General features: G+C 49.2%; 1 protein-coding gene and 1 long non-coding RNA gene across 2 annotated transcripts; one reads left to right on the top strand and one right to left on the bottom strand.

Moving 5' to 3' along the window:
* Positions 1-420: 420 nt before the first annotated feature.
* Positions 421-11439, bottom strand: LOC129498419 (uncharacterized). The gene is made up of 3 exons (XR_008662126.1): positions 11153-11439; positions 9074-9117; positions 421-463 (listed from the first exon to the last, which is right to left on the bottom strand). It is a non-coding gene; the product is annotated as an uncharacterized LOC129498419 (long non-coding RNA).
* Positions 11440-14452: 3013 nt separating this feature from the next.
* LOC129495759 (cytochrome c oxidase subunit 4 isoform 2, mitochondrial) lies at positions 14453-20803 on the top strand. The gene is made up of 5 exons (XM_055303467.1): positions 14453-14548; positions 15634-15715; positions 17019-17183; positions 18248-18379; positions 20562-20803. Exons 2-5 carry the CDS (start codon positions 15634-15636, stop codon positions 20696-20698), a joined length of 516 nt encoding a protein of 171 aa, XP_055159442.1. The 5' UTR covers positions 14453-14548; the 3' UTR covers positions 20699-20803.
* The last annotated feature ends 7133 nt before the right edge of the window (positions 20804-27936 follow it).

The following is a 27936-nucleotide window of genomic DNA, read 5'->3' as shown; positions in this document are numbered from 1 at the left end:
TCTCCCCATGCATGTGTGTGAGAAGGATGAGCATGTGCGGTTTAAATGTTACTAGGTTGGACTGGAGTCTATTTTAATTAAACAGAAAAGTCAGAACTGGGAGGTCCCTGAGGTATCACTTAACCCAACACATTTATTGTAGAGATAAGAAAGGGAAACCCAGAGAGGTTAAGTGACTTGCCCAAAGTCCCCCAGCCTTGGTCTCCTGGGCTAAAGTCATGTCCCAGGAGTAATTTTGGGGATATTTCCTTCCCATGTTGAGGATTAGCAAGATTATTTTACATTTATTTGTTTGTTTTAAAGTTTATTTATTGGGGGATCCCTGGGTGGCTCAGAGGTTTGTTGCCTGCCTTCGGCCCCAGGGCGCGATCCTGGAGTCCCTGGATCGAGTCCCACGTCGGGCTCCCGGCATGGAGCCTGCTTCTCCCTCTGCCTGTGTCTCTGCCTCTCTCTCTCTCTATGTCTATCATGAATAAATAAATAAATAAATCTTTAAAAAACCAATAAAGTTTATTTATTTAAGTAATCTCTATACTGTACATGGGGCTCAAACTCACGACCCTGAGATCAAGAGTCATGGGCTCTTCTGAATGAGCCAGCCAGGCACCCCTATTTTACCTTTCTTTTTAAAAAAGTTTTAAAATATTTTATTTATTTGACAGAGAGAGCATGAGCAGAGGGGAAGGGAAGGGTAGGGGCAGAGGGGGAAGGGGCAAGCGGGCTCCTTGCTGGAGCCCAATGCAGGGCTTGATCTCGGAACACTGGGATCATAACCTGAGCAGAAGGTAGAGGCTTAACTAACTGAGCCACCCAGACACCCTCTATTTTGCCTTTAAAGTTGTCCTCTGGGGGCACCTGGGTGGCTCAGGGGTTGAGTCTCTGCCTTCTGCTCAGGTCGTGATCTCAGGGTCCTGATACGGAGTTCCAAGTCCCTCATGGGGCTCCCTGTAGGGACCCTGCTTTTCTTCCCCTCTGCCTATGTCTCTGCCTTTCTCTGTGTCTCTTGTGAATAAGTAAATAAAATCTTAAAAAAAAAAAAAAAGAATTCTGGGCGAAGTAGAAACACAGACTGCTCCTTGAACATCATCCCACAGACAAACACACACATTCACCGAGTCTCCAAGTCCTGCCAATTTAACCCCTAAATGTTTCCCAAATCCACACGCCTCTGCCGGCCCCCCACCCCCACCTCCCTGGCTGCCATTACTTCTCACCCACACATTGCAGTAGCCCCTCCATTGGTCTTCCCACTTTTATCAGTATCTCCCCCATGTTCTCCACACAGCAGTCAGAGGGATCCTTGGAGAAGACAGGCAGGTCATACTGCTTGCCTGCTTAAAACTTTCCTGAGGCTTCCAGTTGCTCTTGGAATAGAATCCTAACTTTCCCACTTCTAAGGCCCAGCAAGATGTGGTTCCCACCTGCATCCTCCTTCATCTCCCGTGCTCCCCCTCATCTACCCTCCTGTTGGTCAGATCTCCTTCCAGTCGTTTGTTCCTGACCCAGGGCACCTTTGCACATGCTGTGCCTGATGCCTGAGATTCTGTGCCCCACAAATCCTCTTGTCTTTCGGGTCTAAGCCCATGGTCACCTCCTTAGAGAGGTCCTCCCCATTCACATCTGTAATTGTCCTTGGTGGAAGTCACTTAACCTGTCATGCACTTAGAGGCTTCTTCTTCTTCTTCTTCTTCTTCTTCTTCTTCTTCTTCTTCTTCTTCTTCTTTTTTAAGATTTTATGTATTTATTCATGAGAGACATAGAGAGAAAGAGGCAGAGACATAGGCAGAGGGAGGAGAAGCAGGCTCCATGCAGGAGCCTGATGTGGGACTCGATTCCGGAATTCCGGGATCACATCCTGAGCCCAAGGCAGATGCTCAACCGCTGAACCACCGAGGCGTCCCACTTAGAGGCTTCTTATCCTTGAAGTTTTTTGGTTTGTTTTTAAAGATTTATTTATTTATTTTGAAAGAGAGAGAGAGTGCATGAACAGGGGGGAGGACCAGAGGGGGAAGCTGACTCCCCGCTGGGCAGGGAGCCCAATCCCAGAATCCTGAGATCATGACCTGAGCGGAAATCAAGAGTCAGATGCTTAACCACTGAGCCGCCCAAGTGCTACTCCTCGTGGCAGTTTTTAAAAATAACCATACACACATACAAACACACACATACACACACACACACACGCCCCACAAATTCTTTGACACTCCCTCCCATCAAAAGGTGGCTCTATATCCCCTCTCCATGAAACTAGATGGGCTTTAGTGACTGCTTTGACCAACTGATTACAGCAAAAGTGATGCTACCTGTCTTCCAAGGCTAGATCATGAAAAGCCATTCAGCCTCTGCCTGGTTTTCCCAGGGTGCTCACTCTGGAGGAAGTGGCCACCCTGTAAGCCTGCCATGAGATTGTCATGCTGGCAAGGCCTTGGGCAGGCAAGCCAGATGACACTTCCAGCTGAGCTCAGCCTTCTAGTCACTCCTATCTGAGTAAAGCTATATTGGATCCTTCAGACTAGCGTATCTGTCAACTGAGTCCCACTGAGAGATCCCACTTGATGCCACAGGGAACAGAAGAATCACCCAACCAATCCTTGCCAGAATTCCTAATCCATAGAATCTCTGAAATATAATAAAATGGTTGTTGTTTTAAGCCACTAAGTTTTGGGGTAGTTGGTTGCAGAACAATATGTAACCAGAACAATCCTGTTTGTTTCCTTGTTTATCATGTCTCCTTTCTTTATTTTTTTAAAGATTTATTTACTTTTTATTTATTTATGATAGAGAGAGAGAAAGAGAGAGGCAGAGACACAGGCAGAGGGAGAAGCAGGCTCCATGCCGGGAGCCCGATGTAGGACTCAGGTCTGGGACTCCAGGATCATGCCCTGAGCCCGAAGACATGCTCAACTGCTGAGCCACCCAGGTGTCCCAGGATCTCAGGGTTTTAAGTTCAAGCCCCATGATAGGTGTAGAGATTACTTAAAAGTAAAATCCTTAGAGAGATAGAGAAACACTTTACAAATAGGTTACCAATCATTCAAATTACTCTAGATTTCTCATCAGAAACCATGGAGGCCATGGGGCCCCTGGGTAGCACAGTTGGGCAAGCTTTGGATTTCAGCTCAGATCTTGTGTCAGATCATGATCTCAGGATTGTGAGATTGAGCCCTGCTTCAGGCTCCATGCTCAGCTCCGAGTCTGCTTGTCTCTCTCCCTGCTCCTTCCCCCTCACTTGTGCTACTGCAGTCTCTCTATCAAATCTTTAAAAAAAAAAATCTCAAAAAAAGAAAGAAGGAAGGAAGGAAGGAAGAAAGGAAGGAAGGAAGGAAGGAAGGAAGGAAGGAAGGAAAGAAAGAAAAGACATGGAGGTCAGAAGACAGTGAAACAGCATCTTTAAAGCAGTAAAAGGAAAAAAATGGTCAACCCACAATTCTACATCTGGTAAAAATATTCTTTGGGAATAAGAACAAATAAAGACCTGTCAATGAAGGAAACCAAGAGAATTTATCATCAGCGGGTTTGCTCTAAAAGAATGCTAAAGGAAGTTCTTCAGGCCAGAAGGATATGATTTCAGAGGGAAACTTGGAACTTCAGGAGTAAAAAAAGGAGCAAAGAGGTAAAGAGAAGAGTAGATATAATAGATCCTATTTCTCCTGTCAAATTCTTTCTTTTTAAATTATTATTATTATTTTTTAATTTTTATTTTTATTTTAATTTATGATAGTCACAGAGACAGAGAGGCAGAGACACAGGCAGAGGGAGAAGCAGGCTCCATGCATCGGGAGCCCGACGTGGGATTCGATCCCGGGTCTCCAGGATTGCGCCCTGGGCCAAAGGCAGGCGCCAAACCGCTGCGCCACCCAGGGATCCCCTATTATTATTTTTTTAAGTAGGCTTCGCACCCAGTGGAACCCAATGTGGGCTTGAACTCAAGACCCCGAGATCAAGACCTGGGCTGAGATCAAGTTGGACACTTAACCCACTGAGCCACCCATCGAATTTGCCCCTCCTGCCAAATTCTTTAAAATATCTATGTCTTGCAAGCACAAATCATCATGTTATGGGGTGTTTCAGTGAATGTGGAGAACATACATATGACAGCTAAAACATGAAGGGAGAAGGTAAAGACACCCACATGGTTGTAAAGCTTCCATGTTTTACTTGAAGTGGTTAATTATTAGCATTAAATAGATTGTCAAAAGTTAAGTAGATAGGAACACCTGGCTGACTCAGTGGGACTTTTGATTTCAGGGTTGTGAGTTTGAGCTCCACAGTGGGTGTAGAGATTATTTAAAAATAAAATTTTAAGGGACACCTGGGTGGCTCGGCAGTTGAGTGTCTGCCTTTGGCCCAGGGCTTGATCCTGGAGTCCCGGGATCGAGTCCCACATTGAGCTCCCTGCATGGATCCTGCTTCTCTCTCTGACTGTGTTTCTGCATCTCTCTATATATATGTCTCTCATGAATGAATAAATAAAATATTTAAAAAATAAATAAAATAAAATAAATAAAATCTTTAAAAAAAGAAAAAAAAAGAATAGGGGCAGCTGGGTGGCTCAGTCAGTTGAGCATCTGCCTTCAGCTCAGGTCATGATCCCAGGGTCCTGGTGCATCCCTGCTCAGTGATAAGTCTGCTTCTCCCTCTCCCTCTTGCTCTCTCTCAAGCAAATAAATAAAATTAAAAAAAAAAAAGAAGAATAACCTAGCAGACCTAAATTTGCACTTCAGTAATTATGTAAACATACTAATTATACATAAATGCACCAATTAAAAGACAGCACTCCTTGGATTAAAGTAAAAAAAAAAGACAAGATCCAACTATATTCTATCTACATAAAACCCACTTTATTTTTTTAAATTATTTATTTATTTATTCATAAGAGAGAGAGAGAGAGAGAGAGAGAGGTAGAGACACAGGCAGAGGGAGAAGCAGGCTCCAGGCAGGGAACCTGACATGGGACTCGATCCTGGGTCTCCAGGATCAGGCCTTGGGCTGAAGGCGGTGCTAAACGCTGAGCCACCCAGGCTGCCCAAAACCCACTTTAAATATAAGTATATGGGTAGATTAAAAGAAGGATGGAAAAAATATACCATAGACCACAAATTAAAAAAAAAAAAGTTGGAGTGGCTATATTAATAACAGACAAAGCATAATTCAAAACAAGAAAAATCACCAGGGATAAAGAAGATTATGATTAAAGGATTAATTCACCAAGAAGACATGACAATCCTGAGTGTGTCTGTGCTCATCAATAAAGCTCCTGGGACGCCTGGGTGGCTCAGCCTGTTGAGCACTGAATGTCTGCCTTTGGCTCTGGGTGTGATCCCAGAGTCCCGGGATCCAGTCCCACGTCAGACTCCTCTCAGGGAGCCTGCTTCTCCCTCTGCCTGTGTCTCTACCTCTCTGTGTGTGTCTCTCATGAATAAATAAATAAAATCTTAAAAAAAGGGGATCCCCAGGTGGCGCAGCGGTTTGGCGCTTGCCTTTGGCCCAGGGCGCGATCCTGGAGACCCGGGATCAAATCCCACGTCGGGCTCCCGGTGCATGGAGCCTGCTTCTCCCTCTGCCTATGTCTCTGCCTCTCTCTCTCTATCTCTCTGTGACTATCATAAATAAATAAAAATTTTTAAAAAATCTTAAAAAAAATCTCCTAAATATATAAGGCAAAAACTGATAGATTTGAAATAAACAAAGTCACAGTTATACTTGTGGATACCAACAGTTTGAGTTCAGTAATTGATAAAACAGATTTAGCAAAAATACAAAAGATTTGAACAACATTTTCAGTGAACTTGACTTAATTGACATTTATAGAGAATTCTACCAAATAGTAGCACAGAACACATTCAAGTAGCCATGGAACATTCACCAAGATAGACCATATTCTGGGCTTTTAATTTATTCATTATTTATTTATTATTTTTATATTTATTTATTTATTAAAATTTTTTTTTAGATTTTATTTATTTATTCATGAGAGACAGAGAGAGAGGCAGAGACACGGGCAGAGGGAGAAGCAGGCTCCATGCAGGGAGCCCGATGTGGGACTCGATCCCGAAATCTCAGGATCACGCCCTGAGCCAAAGACAGACACCCAACCGCTGAGCCATCCAGGTGTCCCTACTTATTTATTTTTAAAATATTTTATTTATTTATTTGAGAGACAGAGAAAATATGAGCGGGGTGGGGAGGAACAGAGGGAGAGGGAGAAGCATCCCAGCTGACCAGGGAGATCCCAGCCTTCTATATTAAACAAAAATTTAAAAATTTAAATGATACAACGACACCTGGGTGGCTCAGCTGTTGAGTGTCTGCCTTTGGCTCAGGACCTGATCCTAGATTCCCAGGTCTGAGTCCCACATTAGGTTCCTTTCATGGAGCCTGCTTCTCCTCCCTCTGCCCGTGTCTCTCATGAATAAATAAATAAGATCTTTAAAAAAATTTAAGTGGTACAAAGAATATTCTCTGATCGTAGAGCAATTAAATTAGAAATCAGGAACTAAAAGATATCTGGAAAAAACCCCAAATATTTGGAAACTGAACAATGTACTTCTAAATAAGCCGTGGGTCAGAGAAGTTTCCAGAGAAGTTAGAAAATGTTTCGAGCCAAATTAAAATGAAAATGTAACCTAACACTATTTGTGAGAGGCAGCTAAAATAGAGCTAGGAGTGAATTTTATGGCATTAAATTCTTATATGAGAAAAGAAGGTCTCAAATCAATAATACAAACTTCCACCTTCAGAAACTACAAAAAAGAAAAAGCAAATTAAGCCCAAACTATGATAGAAATAGAGGAGAAATCAATGATGCTGGACACATAAAAACAATGAAACCAAAAGCTGGTTCTTGGAAAGATCAGTGTGACTGGCTTCCTTATAAAAAGGGAAAATTTTGACACAGAGACACTCATAGACAATATAAAGAGGCACCAGAAGAAGACAACGAGCTATAAGCCAAGGAGGCCTCTCCTCACAGGTATCAGAAGGAAGCAAACCTGCAGACACCTTGATTTTGGTCTTGTAGCTTCTAGCACTATGAGATAATAAATTTCTCCTGTTTTAGCTACCCAGTCTGTGGTACTTTGTTATGGGAGCCCCAGCAAACTAATGCAACCAATAAATGAATTTTACAGGGTCATAGAATCTAAGGGCAACATACAAAAGTCAATTCCAATTCCTTCTTTAAGATTTTATTTATTTATTTTTGAGAGAGAGACAGCATGAGCCAGGGGGACAGGCAGAGGGAGAAGCAGACTCCTGGTTGAGGATGCAGGCCCATGTGGGCCATGACCCCAGGATCCTGGGATCATGACTTGAGCAAAAGGCTGATACTTAACCGGCTGAGCCACCCAGGTGCCCCTGCATTTCTATATAATAGAAGTGAACAATTGTAAATTGAAAAAAATTTAAAGTAGCATTTACAATAGCACCAATAAAAATTAAGACAGCCTGTCTTAGCCCAATTAGGCTACTCTCACAAAAGATCATAGATTGAGGGATGCTTGGGTGGCTCAGTGGTTGAGCATCTGCCTTTGGCTCAGGGCGTGATTCCGAATCCGGGGATCAAGTCCCACATCAGGCTCCCTGCCAGAAGCCTGTTTCTCCCTCTGCCTGTCTCTCTGTCTGTGTCTCTCACGAATAAATAAATAAAATCTTTTTAAAAATTATTTATTTATTCGTGAGAGACTCAGAGAGAGGCAGAGACCAGAGGGAGAAGCAGGCTCCATGCAGGAAGCCCCATGTGGGACTTGATCCCAGGACTGCAGGATCACGCCCTGAGCCAAAGGCAGGCACTCAACCACTGAGCCACCCAGGCGTCCCAAATAAAACCTTTTTTAGAAAAAATCATGTGGTTTACACGCAACAGATCTTTATTTTTCACAGTGCTGGAAACTGAGAAAGTTCAAGATCAAGATGCTGGCAGATTCCATATTTGGTGAGTGCCAGCTTCCCTGTAGACAATTGGCTTCTTTTGCAACCTCACAGGGCAGTAGGGTAGAGGAAACTCTGGGATCTCTTTTGTAAGGGTCCTAATCCCTTTCATGTGGGCTCCACCCACATGACTTAATTGCTCCCAAAGGCTTCCCCCTCCAAATGCCATCACTCTGGGGATTAGGTTTAACATATGCATTTTGAGGGGGCATAGACACCCAGTCATTGTACCACTAGATCCCACTTCATCCCTACCCTGGAAGTGGAGGGACGTGAGGGAACAGGCCTGGTGTGTAGAGCAAACACGCCACAAAGGCTGTGAATTTGTTTGTTTTTCCTTTTCTCCTCTTCCTCCTCCTCCTTCTCCTCCTCCTCCTCCTCCTCCTTTTTTAAAAAGATTTTATTTATTCATGAGAGACACAGAGAGGCAGAGACACAGGAAAAGGGAGAAGTAGGCTCCCTGCTTTGAGCCTGATACAGGGACTTGATTCCAGGACCTCGGGACTGCGACTCAAGCTGAAGGCAGATGCTCAACCACTGAGCCACCCAGGTGTCCCAAGCCTGTGAGTTTCTGTGTGTACTTTTGGGAAATAAAAAGTGCTGGGAAGAAAATAGATGTAGACTGATTAGGAAGGGCACTTGCACAATGTCAGGGGCAGGCTCTCAGAGGTAGGTTTTTTTTTTGTTTTGTTTTGTTTTTGAAGATTTTATTATTTATTCATGAGAGACAGAGAGAGAGAGAGAGAGAGAGAGAGAGAGAGAGAGGCGGAGACATAGGCAGAAGGAGAAGCAGGTTCTTTGCAGGGAGCAGGATATGGGACTCAATCCCTGGACCCAGGATCACGCCAGGAGCCTAAGGCAGATACTCAGCTGCTAAGCCACCCAGGCATCCCAATAACCTCTTTCTTGCCTAAATTCTGAAACAACCGCATCAAATGAGGGGTCAGGTATGTGGAAATCAAAATACCATTTGTTAACTGCTGTGGTTACTATCATAGAGAACAAACCTGAGGGGTGCCTGACTGGCTTGGTCGGAAGAGTATGCAACTCTTGATCTCAGGGTTGTGAGATCCTCCCCCACCTTGGGTATAGAGATTACTTGAAGAAACAAGTATTTTTATAAAACAACAACAGCAAAACCCACCTGAAAACTCAGTCTGTAAAGCAGCAGTCTGATGCTGATGGATCCTGTGGGCAGGAATTGAGAAATGTCACAGCAGAGATGACTTGTCTGGGCATCACGTGTTTGGGGCCTCAGCTGGGAAGACTTGGTGGCTGGGGGAGCCTGTGAGGGCTGGGGACTGGCCTCATCTGGAGATGTATATGACTAGAAGCTGAGGCTGGCTGTGGGTTGGCACCTAAGCTGGTCTGCCAGCCAGAACACCTACGGATGACCTCTCCATATGTTCTCACTACATGGGCTTATGTGGCTTCTTCACAGCATGGCTGGGCTTGAAAATAGTGTCCCAAGGACACGAGGGTGGCTCAGCGGTTTAGTGTCTGCCTTCAGCCCAGGGGGTGATCCTGGAGTCCCGGGATTGAGTCCCAAGTCGGGCTCCCTATATGGAGCCTGCTTCTCCCTCTGCCTGTATCTCTGCCTCCCTCTCTCTCTCTGTGTCTCTCATGAATAAATAAATAAAATCTTTTAAAAAAATCAGGCTAAGGAGCTTATTGGGAGGTCAGTGGGTGCTAATGAAGGTTCAAGGAGGCCATAAGGCTGTCCCCACAAATGCTTGGGCCACATCAGGGGGCCATATGGCCCTGCCCATGAGCCCATTGTGTCCCAGAGAAGACAAGGGCTCGCCCAGGTGTTGGGGTTTGGCCAGGTCCCTCCACCTCCTCTTTTTTTTTTTCTTCTTTAAGATTTTATTTATTTATTTATGAGAGAGGCAGAGACATAGGCAGAGGGAGAAGCAGGCTCCCTTCCAGCAGGCCGATGTGGGACTCGATTCCAGGACGCCCTGAGCAGAAGGCAGAACTCAATCACTGAGCCACCCAGGAGTCCCCCTCCCCCTGCTCTGTGCACCCGGTTTGGCCTGTAGTGCAGAAGGCTCTGGAAGACCCTGAGCAGTAGGTGCAAATGGTTCTAGGTTAGTGTGGAGTCCCAGAGCAGATCTGAAGGGATCTGTGCCTACCCCAGGGCTGGTCTGACCCCCTCAGCGTCCAGGATCCCACCGCCTTAGCCCTTTGTCGAGTCGGACTATTCCCTGGTGGTGCTGCTGCTGCTGCTCTGCTGAGGTGAGGCCCGCCCTACCCAGAGCCCCATCCACAGCTGGGCTGAGTCACCGGTGGGGGCGCCTCTGGGAGAATCCCTGCTCAGACCCTGGCATTCACCTTCACAGCCCATGAGCAGAGCTTCGGCCTGACATTGTAAACAGGTGGAAACCGAGGCCGAGGCGGGGGCGCGGGGAGGCGGGGAAGAGGGAAGAGGGACTGAAACCAGCAGAGGATGGAGCAGGGACCAGAAGCCTAGACGTAGGCCGCCGGGGGCCCAGCCTCACCGCCCCTGGAACTAGCCAAGGGGGGGCCGCTGGCCGGTCCTTCGTACGTAGCTGCCCAGGTAAGGGGTGGTGAGGAGGCCCGCCCCGCGGTTTCCTCGCAGCACGTTCTGACCCAGCGTCACGCCCTTCTCCCGCCGGTGGTGGGGGCCGCCCCGCTGCCCCCCGGCGGCCAGAGCTGACCCCGCGACGCGCCCGCCGCTGCAGCCTCCCCCGCGCGGGGCTCCTCCCCGCTGACCGCCACGCGGGACCCGAACGGGACGACGGCCGGGGCGCGGCGGGGGATGGGGGCGCGCTGGGCCGCCCGGGGGAGCCCCGCAGGAGCGCGGCGCCGGCACCGTCCGGGGCGCTGGGCGGGGAGGACCCGCGGCTCGGGGCAGGAGGCGGAGACGCGGAGACGCGGGAGGTCGGTGGGGCAGCGGGTGACGAGCAGGGGGCGGGACGCGGGACAAGCTCCGCCTGTGGGCGGGGCCAGGGGCGGCGGCCTCCGGGGCGGGGCCGAGGGCCCGGAGAGGCGGGCGGACGGGTCGGCCCCCAGCCCCTCTAGCTCGGCGGCCCCGCACCTCCGCTTCCGCCGACAGCTGCGAGCTTCGCGCGCCGTGAGCGAGGTGCGGGGCCAGTCGCCGTTGCTGCGTGGCGGCCACAGCCGGGCCCCACCTCAGCACCGCCTCCTCCTGCGGGGCTTTGGCCGCGGGGCGGAAGCGCTGCCGAGAGGTCAGACCCACCTGAAGGACGATCCTCCACCTGCCGGGCCAACGGTGCCTTCCCGTGCCAGCGAAATCCAGACACGACATGGTTCCAGGGCCGAGATGCCCGCCATCAGAGGCGCTCTCCGCGGCAGCCCCGCGTGCGCGCTGCTTACGGCCCGGCCGCCTGCCCGCGGCTGCGGGAGCGCTTTCAGGACGGGCCCTGGAGCTCGGATCCCGGGGTGGCTTCCTCCGAGCCCGCGCTGCGCCTGGGCCCCTCGTGCTGGCGCAACCCGCCTCCCTGCCTCCCTGCGGGCCTCGCACTGAGCCCGCCTTCTGCAGGAGACCTGGGTAGGCCTCGCCTCCCGACCCTGACCAAGCCCACTCTGTGCACCTGGCCCGCCCATCCAGTCTCGACCGCTCTGTGCCTCCGTTTCCCCGCCGGTCCCTGGCCCAGGTCTTACACTGCAGACCTGCCCTTACGGATAAGTCTCGCCCACCCTCGCTTTCCTCCCCCTCTCCTGTTCCAGAGCTCCCCCCCTTTCAACGGGCTCCCGGGGCTTGAGAGGGGTGGGGCAGGGGTCCCCGACGTTTTGTCCAACACCTTTTCCTACGTTTGCCTTCGGGTCCTGCGTGAGGCCTAGGTCTTCCCGGGTATTCCCTTTGGGCTGAGGGCCAGGAGGTGGGTCCAATTCGAAGCTGCATAGGCTGGGGGAAGTGGGAGTCGGGGGTCCTACCAGCAGGATGCTGAGACCTAGGTTCAGGTCTTTGTCTTGACAGACTCTCAGGGACTCCCTGGATCTGATAAAATGAGTGAGAGCTGCCCCTCTCTGTCGCCTCCCACTGAAGGGTAGAGCGGTGGGGCCAGGGGGAAAGGGACAGATTCCTCTCACCTCCCACCCATCCTTGATGTTTATGCAACCTTGACCTGCATTCCCGTGTAGGCTCCATCACCGCAACTAGCCTGTAATGCGCCTTTGGGAACCCTCCTTTCAAGTGCCCTCCAAGGTTCTCAGGGAAGACTCCTGCTCCTCAGCCGCGGCCTCCTGAATGACTTGCCTTATAGGGGAGTCTGACTATTCCCAGGTTTGGGACTATTGCCCTGCAGGTGGTTGTACTGCCCTATATCAATCTTGAGCCTCCCAAGGCCTGCTTCCATCTCCTCACCTTTGGCCCTGGGGCCAACTTCTCTTACAGATGTTCCTTATCATAGCATCACCCAGCATCTGGAGCCTAAAGTTCCCACACAGGCAGCGGGGAAGGGCAGAACAGAAGGTCACATTCCCCAAATGCCTTTCCTTGCAAAGCCCTGTGAGGGATGGGGAAACTGAGGCCCATAAATGGCACAGCTTGGCCACTGGCATGGCAGCAGCAGAGCCTACACATCAGCCACTCATTTCAGTGCAGCTAATGCCCACCTGCCTCTGGAAAGGTCTGATAAGATTTAAGGCATGCTCTCCCCAGGTTGCCTGAAAGGTGGTCTTCCCTTGTCCTTTGTCCATAGGGCCACTCTTCAGGACACCCTACTCAGCATCCAAGAGGTAAGGTGGTCCTCTTGAGGGGGAGGGGGCTGTCTTTCAAATCTGGAATTTCCTTGGTCATGTGGGAAGAGGGGAGGAGCAGCTCCATGGCGAGTACTGGGAGCTGAGGGCTTTGCGTTGTGGAGATTCAAGAGACTCCCACACTGCCTTCTCACAGCCTTGTGTCTGTTGCTGCTGAAGTTCAGAATGGAGATGTGCATCATACCCACCCTAGGGTCTCTCTAGCACCTACCCTGAGTCCCTGCCCTTCTAGGCTCATTTACCCTCTAGGGATTAAGCCCCTCCATCCAGACACTGGCTAGAGTGGGTCCCTTGGCCTCACTGGTATAGGATCCCTGATGGATGGGTGGGCACTGGACACATCTCATAGGCCCAGAGCTGGCATACATAGAAAGCTCTGGACCCAGGCCACAGAAGAGACCCACAGCCTTCACTCATCAGTCAACCATTAGTATTCTAACAATCCCATGCCACATTTCCTAAACTGATGCTCTGTTCCATTTTTTTTTAAAAGATTTTATTTATTTATTCATGAAAGACAGAGAGAGGCAGAGACACAGGCAGAGGGAGATGCAGGCTCCATGCAGGGAGCCTGATGTGGGACTCGACCCGGGACTCCGGGATCACGTCCTGAGCCAAAGGCAGATGCTCAACCACTGAGCCACCCAGGCGTCCCCATGCTGTGTCCCATTTAGCCATATCACTCTCATACTTACTTCTGGTGGCCTCTCATCTTTAAAATAAAATGAGGATGCCTGGGTGGCTGCCTGCAGGGAGCCTGCTTCTGCCTATGTCTCTGCCTCTCTCTCTCTCTCAAATAAATAAATAAAATCTTAAAAAATAAAATCTAAGATCCATACTATGGCCTATGAGGCCTTTCTTGGTGATCTAGTCCCTCTCCAACTCTTTTCTTTGCCTGTCACCTTCAGGCCAAGATGGCCTCTCTCTCTTCTTTGAAAGCACCTGTTTTTTTTTTTTTTCTGCCTCTGGGCCTTTGCACAGTCCTATATCTCTGTCTGGAACTGGATTGTGAGCACTAAAAGGTCAGGGACTGGTTTGAGTTTTGTTTGGCTCTATATCCCCAAGCACTTAACACAGTAAACAACGGACACTCAATAAATGCCAGCTGTAATAGGTCTGAATAATAAATAATAAATAATTCTTGAGTAAATGTGCCTGATGCTTTTCTCTTGGCTTATTTAATCTTTACAACAGCCATGTAGGTAAGTACTATCATTAGCTCCCTTTTCTAGAAAATAAAACAGGAACTCAGAAGTTAGGCCATTTATTGAAGGCCACACAGCTAAAATTTGAGCACCAGAGGGAGGCTTTTTTCGCCTCCCCTGGGTACATGGGGGCATGAGAACAAGGTGGTACACCACAAACCAGCTCCCAGATTCTAAATGCTTGTGGGCTTCCTGCAGCAGGAGGCAGTGACCCTGGGCTGGAAAGTTGGCCACAGGTGGGGCTGCAAAGTCTCTAAGAGAAGCATTCCAAGTGCAAAGAACAGCAATGAACAAAGGTGTGGTGGCAGGGTGATCCAGCCCCTGGGACTAGGAGACTCAGAGGCTGGGCAGGCCCAGGACACACCGCCAGCTAGGTCCTAGGCGCTGTCTGCTGGGGGCTCCAGAGGCAGGACCCCCGTGGGCGGAGAAACCAAGGCAGAGAGTCACTCTGCAGTGGCCCTCCCCAGGCTGGGGGCCGGGCGCCCCCAGGGACGCGGGCTGGGCGCTCCCACGCCCGGCGAGGCAGGACGTTCCCACGCAGGGGTTGGCCTTGGGAAAGGCTGCGGGGCGGGCCCGGGGGCGGGCGCCGCGTTCGCTCCTCTGGGGCCCCTTCTCGTTCCTGGTGACTCGCTCTGCAGACCTAAGTGGCCCTGGGCGCTGCGGCGGAGGTGAGTGAGCGGGAGCGGGTGGGAGAGGCCGGCGGCTGAGGGATGCGGCTTGGCCTGGGACTTTTGGTCACTGGTCAGGGCAGGCGTGGTTCCTGCCTTGGCGGAGGCTCAGGGGGCTTCTGGAAGCTCAGAGTCGAGACTTCTGGGAGCACTATCCTCTGCCCGCATGTGGGGCGACAGCTCTTTCCCTCTCCCTGTATGCGGGGCTCTCCAACCTACTTAAGACTGAAGGGGAGCCCTTCCTTCCCAGATGTGGGGGCTCCCCTCTCAGCACATATGGTACAGCTCCTCCTTCTGTCTAATTATTGGGTGCCCCTTGCTCTCCCCAGTTGTGAGGGGCTCTTTTTCTTTCCAGAAGCGGGATACTCCCTTCCTCTCCCCAGATGTGTGCTCCTCTTCCTCCCTCTGACCCAGTTTGGTCCCTGTCCCCCTCTAAAGCCCCTCCCCATCCCCCAATCCCCTTGGGATGCCAAACCCTGAGACTTCCCTGGGGAGCAGGGGGTTGGGCTCAGCCTGTCCCCTTCCCCCACCAGCTTCAGCAGAGCAGGCTCTGTGAGCACGTAGGCAGCTAATTAGGGGGGAAGGGGTGGGGGCCAGGCCGTCTGTGCAGAGACCTTGGCAGATGGCCCTGTGAGGAAAAGAGGTAGCCTGGGACCTGCTCCCTCCCTACCTAGACTCCCACCCAGTTTCCTGTGGGAAGGGGAGCAACAGTTGAGGGAGGTTTCCCAACTTGGCCTGGCTGAACCAGGGCTGGAACCAGAACCCAGGACCCCAGCCCCAAACAGCTGAGACCTTGCCTGAGGAGTTAGGCCTCCTCCCACTTCTGGGATGTTAGTTGAGGTCCCAGGATGGGGACACCAAATGTCTAGGACCCCCATCCACCTCCATCGGGATAGTGGACGAAAGTAGAAGGGTCGGGGCATGAGGGTGACCTTGAAATCCTGGGAACCCACACCCATAGCACCTGTGAAAAATGGTTTCTCTGTCTGGGCTCTGAGGGTAGGGGCAGAGGGCCATGTGTGGGGCAGGACAAACACACACACACACACACACACACACACACACACACACACACACACATGCAGATGTCCTTCAGAGCAACCTGGAGCTTGGTGCTGAGGAAAGCTGGACCTGGAATGCGGGGGATGCACAGCCCAGGAAGTGCTGGTAAGACCTGCACGCCCCGCCCCTGTCCAACTCTGAGATTAGGAGTGGGTTCCTGCCTGCAGGCCTCCCTGGTTCTGCCCCTGACCATTTCCCACAATCTTACTCCTTGGTCTTGGGCCATATGCCTCCATGACATGGAGCTTGAATTTGACAGCACCTCCTTTCATTCCAAGCTTCTTCAAGGTCTGACCCCCAAACCTCAGGCCCCTAAGGCGTTTGTGTCCTGAGGTGGAAGGTGCGGGCAGATCCTTGCATCTCCTTTCCAGACCTCAGTCAGAAGAAAGAGACCTAAAGCAGGACAGACTTCAGCCAGATAGCAAAAGGACCTTCTGGACCCTTGGGAGAATAACAAATAACATTTAATGAGCCCTTACTATGTACCCCAAGCTGTCATCAACACTCACATAGATTAACACACTCAGGCTTTACGACAGCCATGGAGATGGATGCTGTGCTGTTATCTCCATTTTTCAGATGAACAAACTGAGGCCCAGAGACCTAGATATTAAAAGAACCAAAGCAGTTCCATGCTGTCCTGGCAAGGTAGTACCAATGCCGTCTGTGCGGGCATCTCTGGTATCAATAAACAGAAGGTTTATCAAGACCCTCCTAGTGTCCAGCCTTGCTCTGGAAGTCTTGGACACCCACACAGAGCCCTGAAGGGCTTGGCCATCAGGGAAAGTTCCAGGAAAGGAAGCCAGTAGTAAAACTGACCTCTAGTGGTATAATATACAGAGCATCTACTGCGAGGCACTGTGCTAATCCTTACAAGGATAGAATCTTGAATCTTCCCACAAGAGCATGAGGTAGGTTCTCTTACTATCCTCACTTTCCAGAGGAGGACACTGAAGTACAATGAGGTCGAGGGGCTTGCTGGAGCTGGGGTGAGTGGAACCCGGCTGACTCCAAAGGCTTGCCCTTAACCTGTGGTCAAAGGCATGCAGATATAGCACCCTACAGTTTGCAGAGCAGTTGCCCATCATCTTGTCCACCCGTTACCTTTGCCTGACAAGTCCTCTTCACCTCAAATCTTCCCAGAGAACATGAGATTTGAAGCCACAGGGGCTGAATGACAGCCCTGGCCATGCTCCTTATTGCTCTGCGAGTTTTAGCAAGTCACTTAGCTGTTCAGTTTCTGCATCTGTAAAATGGAGAGATAACAGTCAACTTATCCGAAGGCCTTAGAATGGCTCCTGGCACACAGTAAGTGCTCAATAAATGCAGCCCCCTTTTTTTAATATTATGGTTAGAACTAGGATGTCCCAGGGGCAGCCTGAACTCAGCTCTTCTGTTGTGCCCACAGCCAACAGCGAGGGGAAGATGCCACCCTACACCAACTACCATGCTCAGCGCTCCTACCCCATGCCTGATGAGCCCTTCTGCACAGAGCTCAACGCTGAGCAGCGGGCCCTGAAGGAGAAGGAGAAGGGCAGCTGGACCCAGCTGAGCCATGCTGAGAAGGTGGCCTGTAGGTGTCAGGGTGGGGCTGGCTGGGGAGAGTGGGCTGGTGGTGACTTTGAAAAGAAGGGCCCCCACCTAGGGCACCTGGGCAGCTCAGTCAGTTAAGCCTCTGACTCTTGATTTCAGCTCAGGTCATGATCTCAGGGTCATGAGATCAAGCCCTGCATTTTCTTGAGATTCGCTCTCCCTCTCCCTCATCTTCCCCCTCTGCTCCTCCCCTACCTCTTTCTTAAATAAATAAGTAAATAAATAAAGCCTTAAAAAAAGAAGAAGAAGAAGAAGAAGAAGAAGAAGAAGAAGAAGAAGAAGAAGAAGAAGAAGTAGAAGAAGAAGAAGGAGGAGGAGGAGGAGGAGGAGGAGGAGGAGGGCCCCTGCCCAAGACAGCCGGAAATCCCAAAACATCTAAATGCATACCTGAGGGATGAAAGTCATCATTTGCTCATTTATTCTTTTATTCAGTCAACTATTTGTGCACAGCCAGGTGCTAGGTGATGCTGGGGACACAGGAGTGAATCACCTTGATGGTTCTTGCCCTCAGGGTGCTCCCAGCCAATGGGGGAACTGACATAAACCCAGAAAACTGTAATACAGGCTTTGTGGCCAGGGTGAGGTGTGTCCAAGGGATTGTGAGGACCCTAAAGAGAGAGAGAGATGGAATCCTGGTAGGTCTCCCAGAGGAGGGCATGTGCTGGCTGGCCTTGAATGGTGAGGAGGAGGGTGTTGCCTGGTAGTGGCAACAGCATGGGGAGGGATATGAAAGCAGGAAAGCATGGAGCATAGTGGACGTCACTGAGTGGTGCAGGGAGATGGAGCAGAGAGGCAGTTAAGGTGGATGGGAGGGCAGGGACCTGACCCTGGGAAACAGGAAGGATGTGTCCTGCCCAACAGAAATGCCCGTAAATAACTCCAAGTTTTGGAGCCTGCTCCTGGCCAAGCTTTGCATACAGTAGATGCTCAATAAGAATTTGCTGAATGGGCAGCATCTGCTGCAGGAGGAGGAGGGCCCAGGGTATATCCTTGGAATGGATATACCCAAGGCCCTTGCTTCCCCACAACTTCATCTGCCTCCAGTGTATCGCCTCCAGTTCCATGAGACCTTTGCAGAGATGAACCGTCGCTCCAACGAGTGGAAGACAGTGATGGGCTGCGTTTTCTTCTTTTTTGGATTCACAGCTCTGCTGATTTGGTGGCAGCGGGTCTATGGTGAGTGGCAACACCTCACCTTGCTGCAGTCCTGGGCCATGCCCTTGTGGTCAGAGCTCTTATAAGCAAGCTCTTATAAGGCAACTATGCTGGCACTTATCTGAAGAGTTTTGAAAAGCCCCCCAAAGAGTGTAGGGTGAAGGGCAGAGCATGGCTGCCTGGGTTGGGATGTAGAAGCTTTACCTCTCTGGGCCTCAATTCCTTCATCTATAAAATGAAAATACTAGTGTCCACACCACAGTGTTCTTGTAAGGAGTTAGTGAGAGAGAACTGTGACCCAGGGCCTGGCACATAATCATGAATGGTGCTCTTGCTGATTACTGTTATTAATCATTACTTTTTCTGTAATAAAAGTCCCCAACATATAAGAGCTTAAGCAAGACACAGGTTTTGTTCCTCTCACAGACCAGGGAGAGTATGGAGACTCTGCAATGTCAGGCTCCTTTGGTGGTGCCATTCTTCACATGCAGCTTCCTTTCTTGCCATATAAGACGGCTGATCCAACTCCAGCCATTAAAGCCTACATTCCAGCCAAGAACAGGGAAAGGGAGGATGCACTCCTCTTTAAGATCCAGAAGTTGCATACATCCCTTCTGCTTACCTCTTCTTGGCTAGAAATGATCACATGACCATGTCTAGCGGCAAGGGAAGTTGGGAAATATAGTTTTTAGCTAGATGGTCACATCCCCTGCTAACTGCTTATGACTACAGAAGAGTGATTTCTCAGTGCGGTCCCTGGACCAACGCCATCATTTGGGAACATTTAGAAATGCAAATTCTCAGCCCCAGTCCAGATCTACCAGGTCAGACACTCTTAGGGTGGAACCTAGCAATCTGTTTTTTTTTTTATTTTTTTAAGATTTTTAAAAAAATTTATTCATGAGAGACACAGGCAGAGAGAGAGGGAGAGAGAGGCAGAGACACAGGCAGAGGGAGAAGCAGGCTCCATGCAGGGAGCCCAACGTGGGACTCCATGCCAGGTCCCCAGGATCAGGCCCTGGGCTGAAGGCGGCGCTAAACCGCTGAGCCACCCGGGCTGCCACAATCTGTGTTTTAATGAGCTCTCCAAGTCATTCTGATGCCCACTCAGCTTTAAGAAGCCCTGCTCTGGGAGAAGGGGAGAGGATGCTAGGAAACAGCTGACAGGCTGTGCCCCAGCTCTTCACCTCTACTGGCCTCACCTTTCTTCTTCTGTAAGAGTGTCATGGGAATTCCTTTCTTGTGTGAGGATGAAATGAGGGAGCCTTTGGGAAAAATTCTAGTCTACCCCAGTGTTTGGTGCTGGCAGGTGCCATAAGGATCTTTTCCTTCTTTCCTATCCACCGAGATAGAAAGTACCAGTGAGGAGGTCCGACAGGCTGAGTCAGCCTCAGGGACCAAAGGACCAGGGAGCAAGGTATGAGCAGTGTGGAGAGCTCCACTGCCATGCCTTCCCTGACTCGCACATCAAGGCACCTAAAATGCCTCTTGAGGGCTTTCAGCCTTTTAGTTAAGTACAGCCCTCCCTAGATTTTTAAGGAGGCCTCCCTTCCTCACCTCCTACTTCCAACCCTCTTAGGAAGCAAAAAAAAAAAACAAAACAAAACAAAACAAAAAAAACAAAACAAAAAAAACAAACACACAAAAAAACTACCCATCCTGGGCCCTTCCCAGTCAGTGGGAGCAAACTTAGTAATTATAGTAGTTACCATATATTAGGTACTTCATATCTGTCCCACATGGTACCAGTTGCTTTACACATATTAACTCACTCAATCCCTACAGCCCTAGTAGATAGGAATTGTTTTTGATGGGGAAGGAAACAGGCTCAGAGAGATGAAGTGACCTGTTCAAGGTCACACAGCAAGGGAGGGTGGAGATAGGATTTGGATCCAGGCCAACTTTGAATCAGTGCTCCTATTCCATTGGACTTTAATAGTAAAGAAGTGGGCTCAGAAAGGGGAAGGACCTTAGCCCAGTTCCCACAGTGAGTCTAAGGCAGAGCCAGGACCATAATACAGAGATCTCTGGAGTGAAACTTTAGCAGGAAGTCTGGTGTGGGAACAGATAGGGTGGATGGGGGGGAGCTCCTTGGTGCAGGATTTCCTAACCCTGTGCCTGGAGACCCTGGCTCAGGGGGACAGGGTGGAAGATTTTCAGGGTCCTGAGCCATCCTTGTCCCCACCCCTTGCCTTCCCTGCAGTGTTCCCAAAGAAGCCCATCACCCTGATGGATGAATGGAAGGCCCAGCAGCTCCAGCGCATCCTGGATATGAAGGGTAACCCTGTGCAAGGCCTGGCCTCTCGGTGGGACTATGAGAAGAAGGAGTGGAAGAAGTGACTGGGCATCCAGGTTGCCCTCCCTGCAGCTCCACCCTGGCCTAGAGCCTGTGGGGATAATTTTTCTCTTCTTAACCCCAATAAAGCTGGCCTGAGCTCTTCTGTCTTCAGTTTCCACCTCACTCTTCACCTGCCACAAACCCTACATGATACCTAAAATTGAGCAGTGTGATGAAGGAAGGGCAAAAATAAGCCATTTTCCAGGGGCCCAGAGCCCAGCCAGTCAGGGAGGGCTTCCTGGAGGAGTAGGGGCTAGGGCTTAGTCTTAACGGATATGTGGCATTAGGAAAGGGAGGACACTCTTTTATATAGTCAATTATTTTTCCATAATTAAGATTAAAGATTTTATTTATTTATTTGACACAGAGAGAGCACAAGCAGATGAAGTAGCAGAGGGAGAGGGAGTAGCAGGCTCCCCGCTGAGAAGGGAGCCTGATGTGGGGTTTGATCCCAGCTCAGGGATCATGACCTGAGCTGAAGGCAGGCACTTAACCAACTGAGCCACCCAGGCACCCCATATTCAGTCAATTATTAGCAAATATTTATTGAGCACCTACTGTATGCCAGGTACTAATCCAGGCCATGAGGGTGCAGCAGTGAATAAGACAAATTCTCTGGCTGCATAGAGCAGGCGTTCTTTTACAGAGGGAGACAGGAAAATGAATATGTAAGTATAATGTATAGTACGCACATGGTAATGAGCACTGTAAAGAAACAAAACAAAGCAGGATAAAGGGACAGTTAAGGGGCACCTGGGTGGCTCAGTTGGTTAAGCATCTAACTCTTGGTTTGGGCTCAGGTCATGATCTCAGGGTCATGAGATTGAAACCTCTGTCAGGCTCCACACTCAGTGTGGAGTCTGAGATTCTTTCTTTACTTTTGCCCCTCCCCTGCTTCTGCCCTAAACAAACAAACAAACAAACAAACAAACAACTCTTTAAAAAGGAGAGGGACAAGGGATCCCTGGGTGGCTCAGCGGTTTGGTGCCTGCCTTCGGCCCGGGACATGATCCTGGAGACCCAGGATCGAGTCCCACATCAGGCTCCCTGCATGGAGCCTGCTTCTCCCTCTGCCTGTGACTCTGCCTCTCTCTCTGTCTCTCATGAATAAATAAATAAAACCTTTAAAAAATAAAAATAAAAAGGAGAGGGACAGTCTACAGCCATAGCACCCTGAATGCCCCCTCTCCTGTGATCTCAGAAAAAGGGGAGGGGCAGAGTTCATAGGAGATTGGGAGGTGGTAGGTGAAGGCGTTTTAGAGAAAGTGGCATTCTGAGAAGAGGTCTGAATGACACGAGGGAACAGCCTTGTATCAAAGACAGAAGAGCAAGTGCAAAGACACCAAGGTGGGATCTTGGTCCATATGTGTGTGAGACTTCAGGGAGGCCAGCGTGGCTGCAGTAGAATGACTTGGAGAGTGGCAGGAAGATGTGTGCTGGGGGACAGGGTTGGGCTGGGGCAGAGAACAGATTCTCTGGGGCCTGGTGGGGTTTTATTCTAAGTGTGATGGAAGCTGTGTCAGTTTGGATCCTCCGAGAAGCGAATGGCAAGAAAGCATTAAAAATGGAGAGTTATGGGGGTGATGTCTGTGAAGGGTAGAGAGGAGAAAGATGGGGAGAAGGTGGTGAGGACCTTCAGACTGTGCTTCGGGTCTGAGCACTGTGGGAGTTGGGAGGGTTAACCCAAGAAAGTATAATTTGGAGGGGAAGTGCCTTCCCTAAGCTGGGGTTTAGACCTCATTGGAGAAGGTGTGGTTGAAGCCCACTGCAGGTCAAGGAACTTTGCTGGGTTGCCTGGATTGGAGCTGGTCACAGTCACTGGGCAAGCAGCAAGCAACTCTTAGAGGCCCAAGGGAGCTGAGGCTGGTGAGCAGGTGGGATTGGGGCACCTTTGCAGATGTAAGTCTTGGAGGGCGTGGTATCTGCATTAGGAGGGTTGCAAGAAGAGAGCTCCCAGGCCTCAGAGTTGCAAGTTGCTGATAGACTGTGAACACTGAGCTCATGGCTGTGACAGATCAGCACCAGACGTCCTCATACACTGCTGAACGAACACACACGCACGTGTGTGCGCGCGCGCGCACACACACACACACACACACACACCATATTTGCATCCACTATGAACATTCCAGAACCAGAAAGGGAAGACACCTTTCCTCCTGAAATGTCCCCCCCACCAGGTCCCCCTACTGGAAAAGCTTGGCATCTCACTGTAAACGAGGCAATGCTCAGAGTCCAGTTTATTATGATAGAACAGATACTGAAGGGTGAGCCTGGAGCAGAGAAGCAAGAAATGCCAGCTGGTGCAAGATCTTTGTGAAAGTCTTGGCCAGGCCACTGGGGAGCCCCAGAGCAAAAAATGCCCAGTAGAGGAGTCCCGTGTTGCCCAAAATGTACTCATCCCTAATAACCCCACTGTGCTCAGTCCTTAGCAGGGAGCAGTCCAGGGGGACTGTGGCCTCAGCATGAGCACTGCAGCAGATCTGAAAGAAGAGTGGCCAGGACTGGTCATACCGCTACTCTCCTTACAGCATGTTCTCTCAGAGATCTGAGCAGCCATCTCTATGGGCACCTTAGATGCCAGTGGAGGGATTTAGCAGGGCCGTCAGGACAACAATGTTCATTCAATCAATAAATATTTGCATCCACTATGAACCAGACTCGGGAGATAGAGTGAATGGGACCTCATTCAAGTGTCATCAGTTCCAATCCTGTGAATCTGAAATTCTGGGATGGGGAGACACACATTAATCAGATGGTCACCCTAATAAATTATAGTACAAATGAGTGTTAAGAAGGGGGAGTACATGGTTGAACTGACCAAAAGAGTGAAACTGATCTAATCTAGAGAAGTTGGAGAGGGCTGCCCTGAGGAACTGTCTTCAGCCTTGAGATATGAAAGGTGACTGAGTATAAACTAGGTAAAAGGAGTGGTAGAACAGCATTATAGGCAGAGAAAAGCATGTGCAAAGGCCCTGTGGTAGTGAGGACCATGGCATGATAGAGGAAATAATGAAGCCAGTTGGGCTATCACACAGAAGAAAAGGAAGATCTGAACTAGGGCAGGTGGGGAAGTAAGAGACTCACACAGGGCTGTGTGGGTTCTGCTGCCCTTACTGAAGAGACAAGTCTGGGGGAAAGCAGAGAAAGATGGATCTGAGGGAGTATGTTGGGGCCAGTTTATGAGGAGTAGTGAACATCCATTTGATTTTTTTTTAAGATTTTATTTATTTATTCATGAGACACACAGAGAGAGAGAGAGAGAGAGAGAGAGAGAGAGAGAGAGAGGCAGAGACACAGGCAGAGGGAGAAGCAGGCTCCATGCAGGGAGCCCTGTGTGGGACTCGATCCTGGGACACCAGGATCACATCCTGGGCCAAAGGCAGGTGCCAAACCGCTGAGCCACCAGGGATCCCCCATCTGATTTTTTTCCCCCATTTGATTTTTATATCTGAAAAGCAACTGCCTTGGTCCTGGGATCTACCTGGATCGAGGGATCCATTTATTAGTCACTGCTTTAGTATGAGAGATCAGATAGGAGCTGTAACCAATGGGTCTCCCAGCCAGTTGAGCAGGAACACTATGGACAGCCAGTCGAAGGTAATTGGGGTAAAAGCTACAGAAATGTTCAGTAGTACATTTGGACCCCATTGTTCTGACCCAAACTAGCAGCAGAAGCACTTTGAGAATAGTTGAAGATGTTGGAAGATGCAGCCAGTAATATTTGTTTATATCAATAAATTACTAGGGAATCATATTGTGAAAAATAAGGAAAATTGTCAAAACTGGAGAAGGGAAAAATCAGGTGTTATACTAGTCAGTTTTTTTCTCCTACAATAATGCTGCATAACAAACAACCCCCAAACTTGGTGGCTTACAACTTTGAGCATTTATTTCTACTTTCAGGGGCCTGTGGGTTGGCTGAGGCTCTGCTGGGATTAGCTACGTTTAGTTCCGGGCTCTGGGTTAGTATCTTGTTTTTTTTAGGGTTGTCTTTTGGGTTTCTAAACCCAATTATACTAAACAATTCTCCACACCAGTTGGGTATAGAAAATTCAACTCAATTCTGATACTCAATTCAGAAATAGCATCAGCTTCTATTGGTTAAGGGTTCAGTCCTACGAGAAGCCCCATCCCCTAGTTTTAGACACCAGTCCCCAGCCCAGGTTACCTGTACTTCTGACTGACTGGCTAGAAATCAGAGGATCCCACAACCCCTCCTTGGGTCTGATTAATTTGCTAGCATGGCTCACAGAACTCAGGAAATCCGTTTACTCACTGGATTACCAGTTTCTTATAAAAGGACAGAACTCAGGAACAGCCAGATGGAAGAGATGCAGAGGGCAAGTCATGGAGAAAGGCACGGAGCTGTCATGTGCTGTCCAGGCACTGCTCCCCATGCCCCCCATCTCTATGAGTTCATCAACCCAGCAGCTCTCCGAAAAATCTGTCCTTTGGGGATTTTATGGAGGCTTCCTTACATTGCCAAGATTGATTCAATCATTGACCATTGGGGGATGATTCAACCTGCAGCTCCTCCTGCTTCCTGGAGGTTGGGTGGGGGTGACAGATTAAAAGTCCAACCCTCTAATCACATGGTTTGTTCTCTGGGCAATCCTTAGCTGGCATCGAAAAGTCGCCTTGCTAACATAAGAAGAGACACCTTCCTTGTTCTCATCACTTAGGGAATTTCAAGGGTTTTAGGAGCTCTGTGCCAGAAACTGGATTAAGATTAAATATATATATTTCTTGTTATAAATCACACTATCATGGGCTGCCTCAACAAAATACCACAGGCTGAGTGGCTCAAACAACAGAAATGTATTTTCTCGTGGTTTTGGAGGCTAGAAGTCCAAGATTAAGGTGTTGGCAGGATTGGTTTCTTCTGATGTCTCTGACTTTGACTTGCAAATAGGCATCTTCTTGCTATGTCCTCACATGTACCTTCGCTTGTGCATGTGCATCCTCGGTGTCTCTTTGTCCAGATTTCCTCTGCTTATAAATACGCTAGTCAGATTGGTCCTTTCCTAAGGACCTCATTTTATTTTATTTATTATTTTTTTAAAAAGATTTATTTATTTATTCATGAGAGACACAGACTGAGAGAGAGAGTCAGAGACATAGGCAGAGGGAGAAGTAGGCTCCTGGCAGGGAAGCCAATTCAGTACTCAATCCCGGATACCGGGATCACGACATGAGCCAAAGGCAGGCGCCCAACCAGGCATTCCTAAGGACCTCATTTTAACTTCATCACCTCTTTCAAGACCCTATCTCCAGGGCAGCCCGGGTGGCTCAGCGGTTTAGCGCTGCCTTCAGCTCAGGGCGTGATCCTGGAGACCGGGGATCGAGTCCCACATCCGGCTCCCTGCATGGAGCCTGCCTCTCCCTCTGCCTGTGTCTCTGCCCCTCTCTCTCTCTGTGTCTCTCATGAATAAATAAATAAAATCTTTTTTTTTTTTTGAAAATTTGGTTGTTTTTTTTTATTATTATTTTTATTTATTTATGATAGTCACACACACACAGAGAGAGAGAGAGAGAGAGAGAGAGAGAGAGAGGCAGAGACATAGGCAGAGGGAGAAGCAGGCTCCATGCACCGGGAGCCCGATGTGGGATTCGATCCTGGGTCTCCAGGATCGCGCCCTGGGCCAAAGGCAGGCGCCAAACCGCTGCGCCACCCAGGGATCCCTAAATAAATAAAATCTTAAAAAAAAAAAAAAGACCCTATCTCCAAATACCTCCACATTTTGAGGTACTGGAAGCTAGAACTTCAATGGATGAATTTGCAGGAGATACGACTCAGCCTTGTAACAGTTTAGTTCAAAATTATTCCACATGTCTCCTTGTTCTGGGAGCAGCGGGCACCTAGGGCATTTTCTTCTCTTGGCAGAAGTCAGAGACTGCCGAGGGGGCAGGGGGATGGTTAGCCACATGTGATACTCTTAAAGCCCAGGCTCAGAACTAGCACACACAGAATCAGTACCATATTCCACCAGTCAAAGCAAGTCCTATGGTGTTTCAGTTACTTCTGCTACATTACAAATGACCCCAAAACTTAGTGGCATAAAGCAGCCATTTTATTATGCTTGCCAGTTCTGTAGATCAGGAATTCAGGCAGGGCACAGTCGTTACTGTTTGAGTCTGTTCTAGAATGTTTGAGGTCTCAGCTGGAAACACTCAAAAGGCAGTGGCCAGAATCTTCTGGAGGTGTTTTCACTCTGGTGGTTGATGCTGGCTGTCCGCTGGCTGAGCTGGACAGCTCAGTTGGAGCTGTCAACTGGACATCCTTCTTTTGTGGCATCCCCAGGTGATCTCTCTGTGTGGGCTCGTTTGCATGGTGGGTTCCAAGAGTGAGAATTCCAATAGAAGAAGAAGAAAGTGTACTGCATTTTTATGATCTAGCCTCAGAAGACACATAGCATCACTTCTGCTGAATCCTTTTGGTCAAGGCACTCACAAACTTCCACCTACATTCAAGAGGGAGAGACTTCCCTACTTGATGGTCACAATGTAACGTGTAAGATGTGTGTGAGATATTGTTGTAGTCATCTTTGGAAAATATAGTCTGTCCCACAGTCAAGCCCAACATCAGTGAGAAATATCCTCCATCAGAGTACTACACATGATGAGCGTGCGGTGGAGGGCAAGGCAGCATTGTGAGCAAATACTACATTCTATCACTGATGGGTGTAGAAATCACCAACACAAAATTATGCTGATAGAAACTAAAATTGACCACATTAAATTGGATATTGACTAAAATTCAAACAATTTTGACATTTATTTTTTATTTTCTTTAAATTTTATTTATTCATGAGACACACACACACATACACAGAGGCAGAGCCACAGGCAGAAGGAGAAGCAGGCTCCATGCAAGAGCCTGACATGGGACTCGATCCCAGGTCTCCAGGATCAGGCCAAGGGCCGAAGGCGTCACTAAACCGCTGAGCCACCCAGGCTGCCCCAATTTTGACATTTAGATAATCAAATTTGACCTGAAGGATTGGACCAAATGGAAATAATGGACAATAGTAGACAATGCACAGTGGCAGAAAACCAGTGAAATGAGATGTGGATAAACATGACTGGGGGAAGAATCACATCTTCGTGGTGGCATTCACTCCACGAAGCCAAGTTGATTGCAATGAAAAATAATTTTGTAAAATTAAGTTTATAATAGCAAACATTAGAAAGAATTTAACTTTGGTCATAAAATAACTGATTGAGCTATAAAATTGAC

This window comes from Nyctereutes procyonoides, unplaced genomic scaffold (genome assembly GCF_905146905.1).
Source record: "Nyctereutes procyonoides isolate TBG_1078 unplaced genomic scaffold, NYPRO_anot_genome, whole genome shotgun sequence".
In the NCBI taxonomy this organism is placed as follows: domain Eukaryota; kingdom Metazoa; phylum Chordata; class Mammalia; order Carnivora; family Canidae; genus Nyctereutes; species Nyctereutes procyonoides.
Note: the sequence above shows the minus strand (reverse complement) of the source record. Positions and strands in the feature narration are given on the sequence as shown.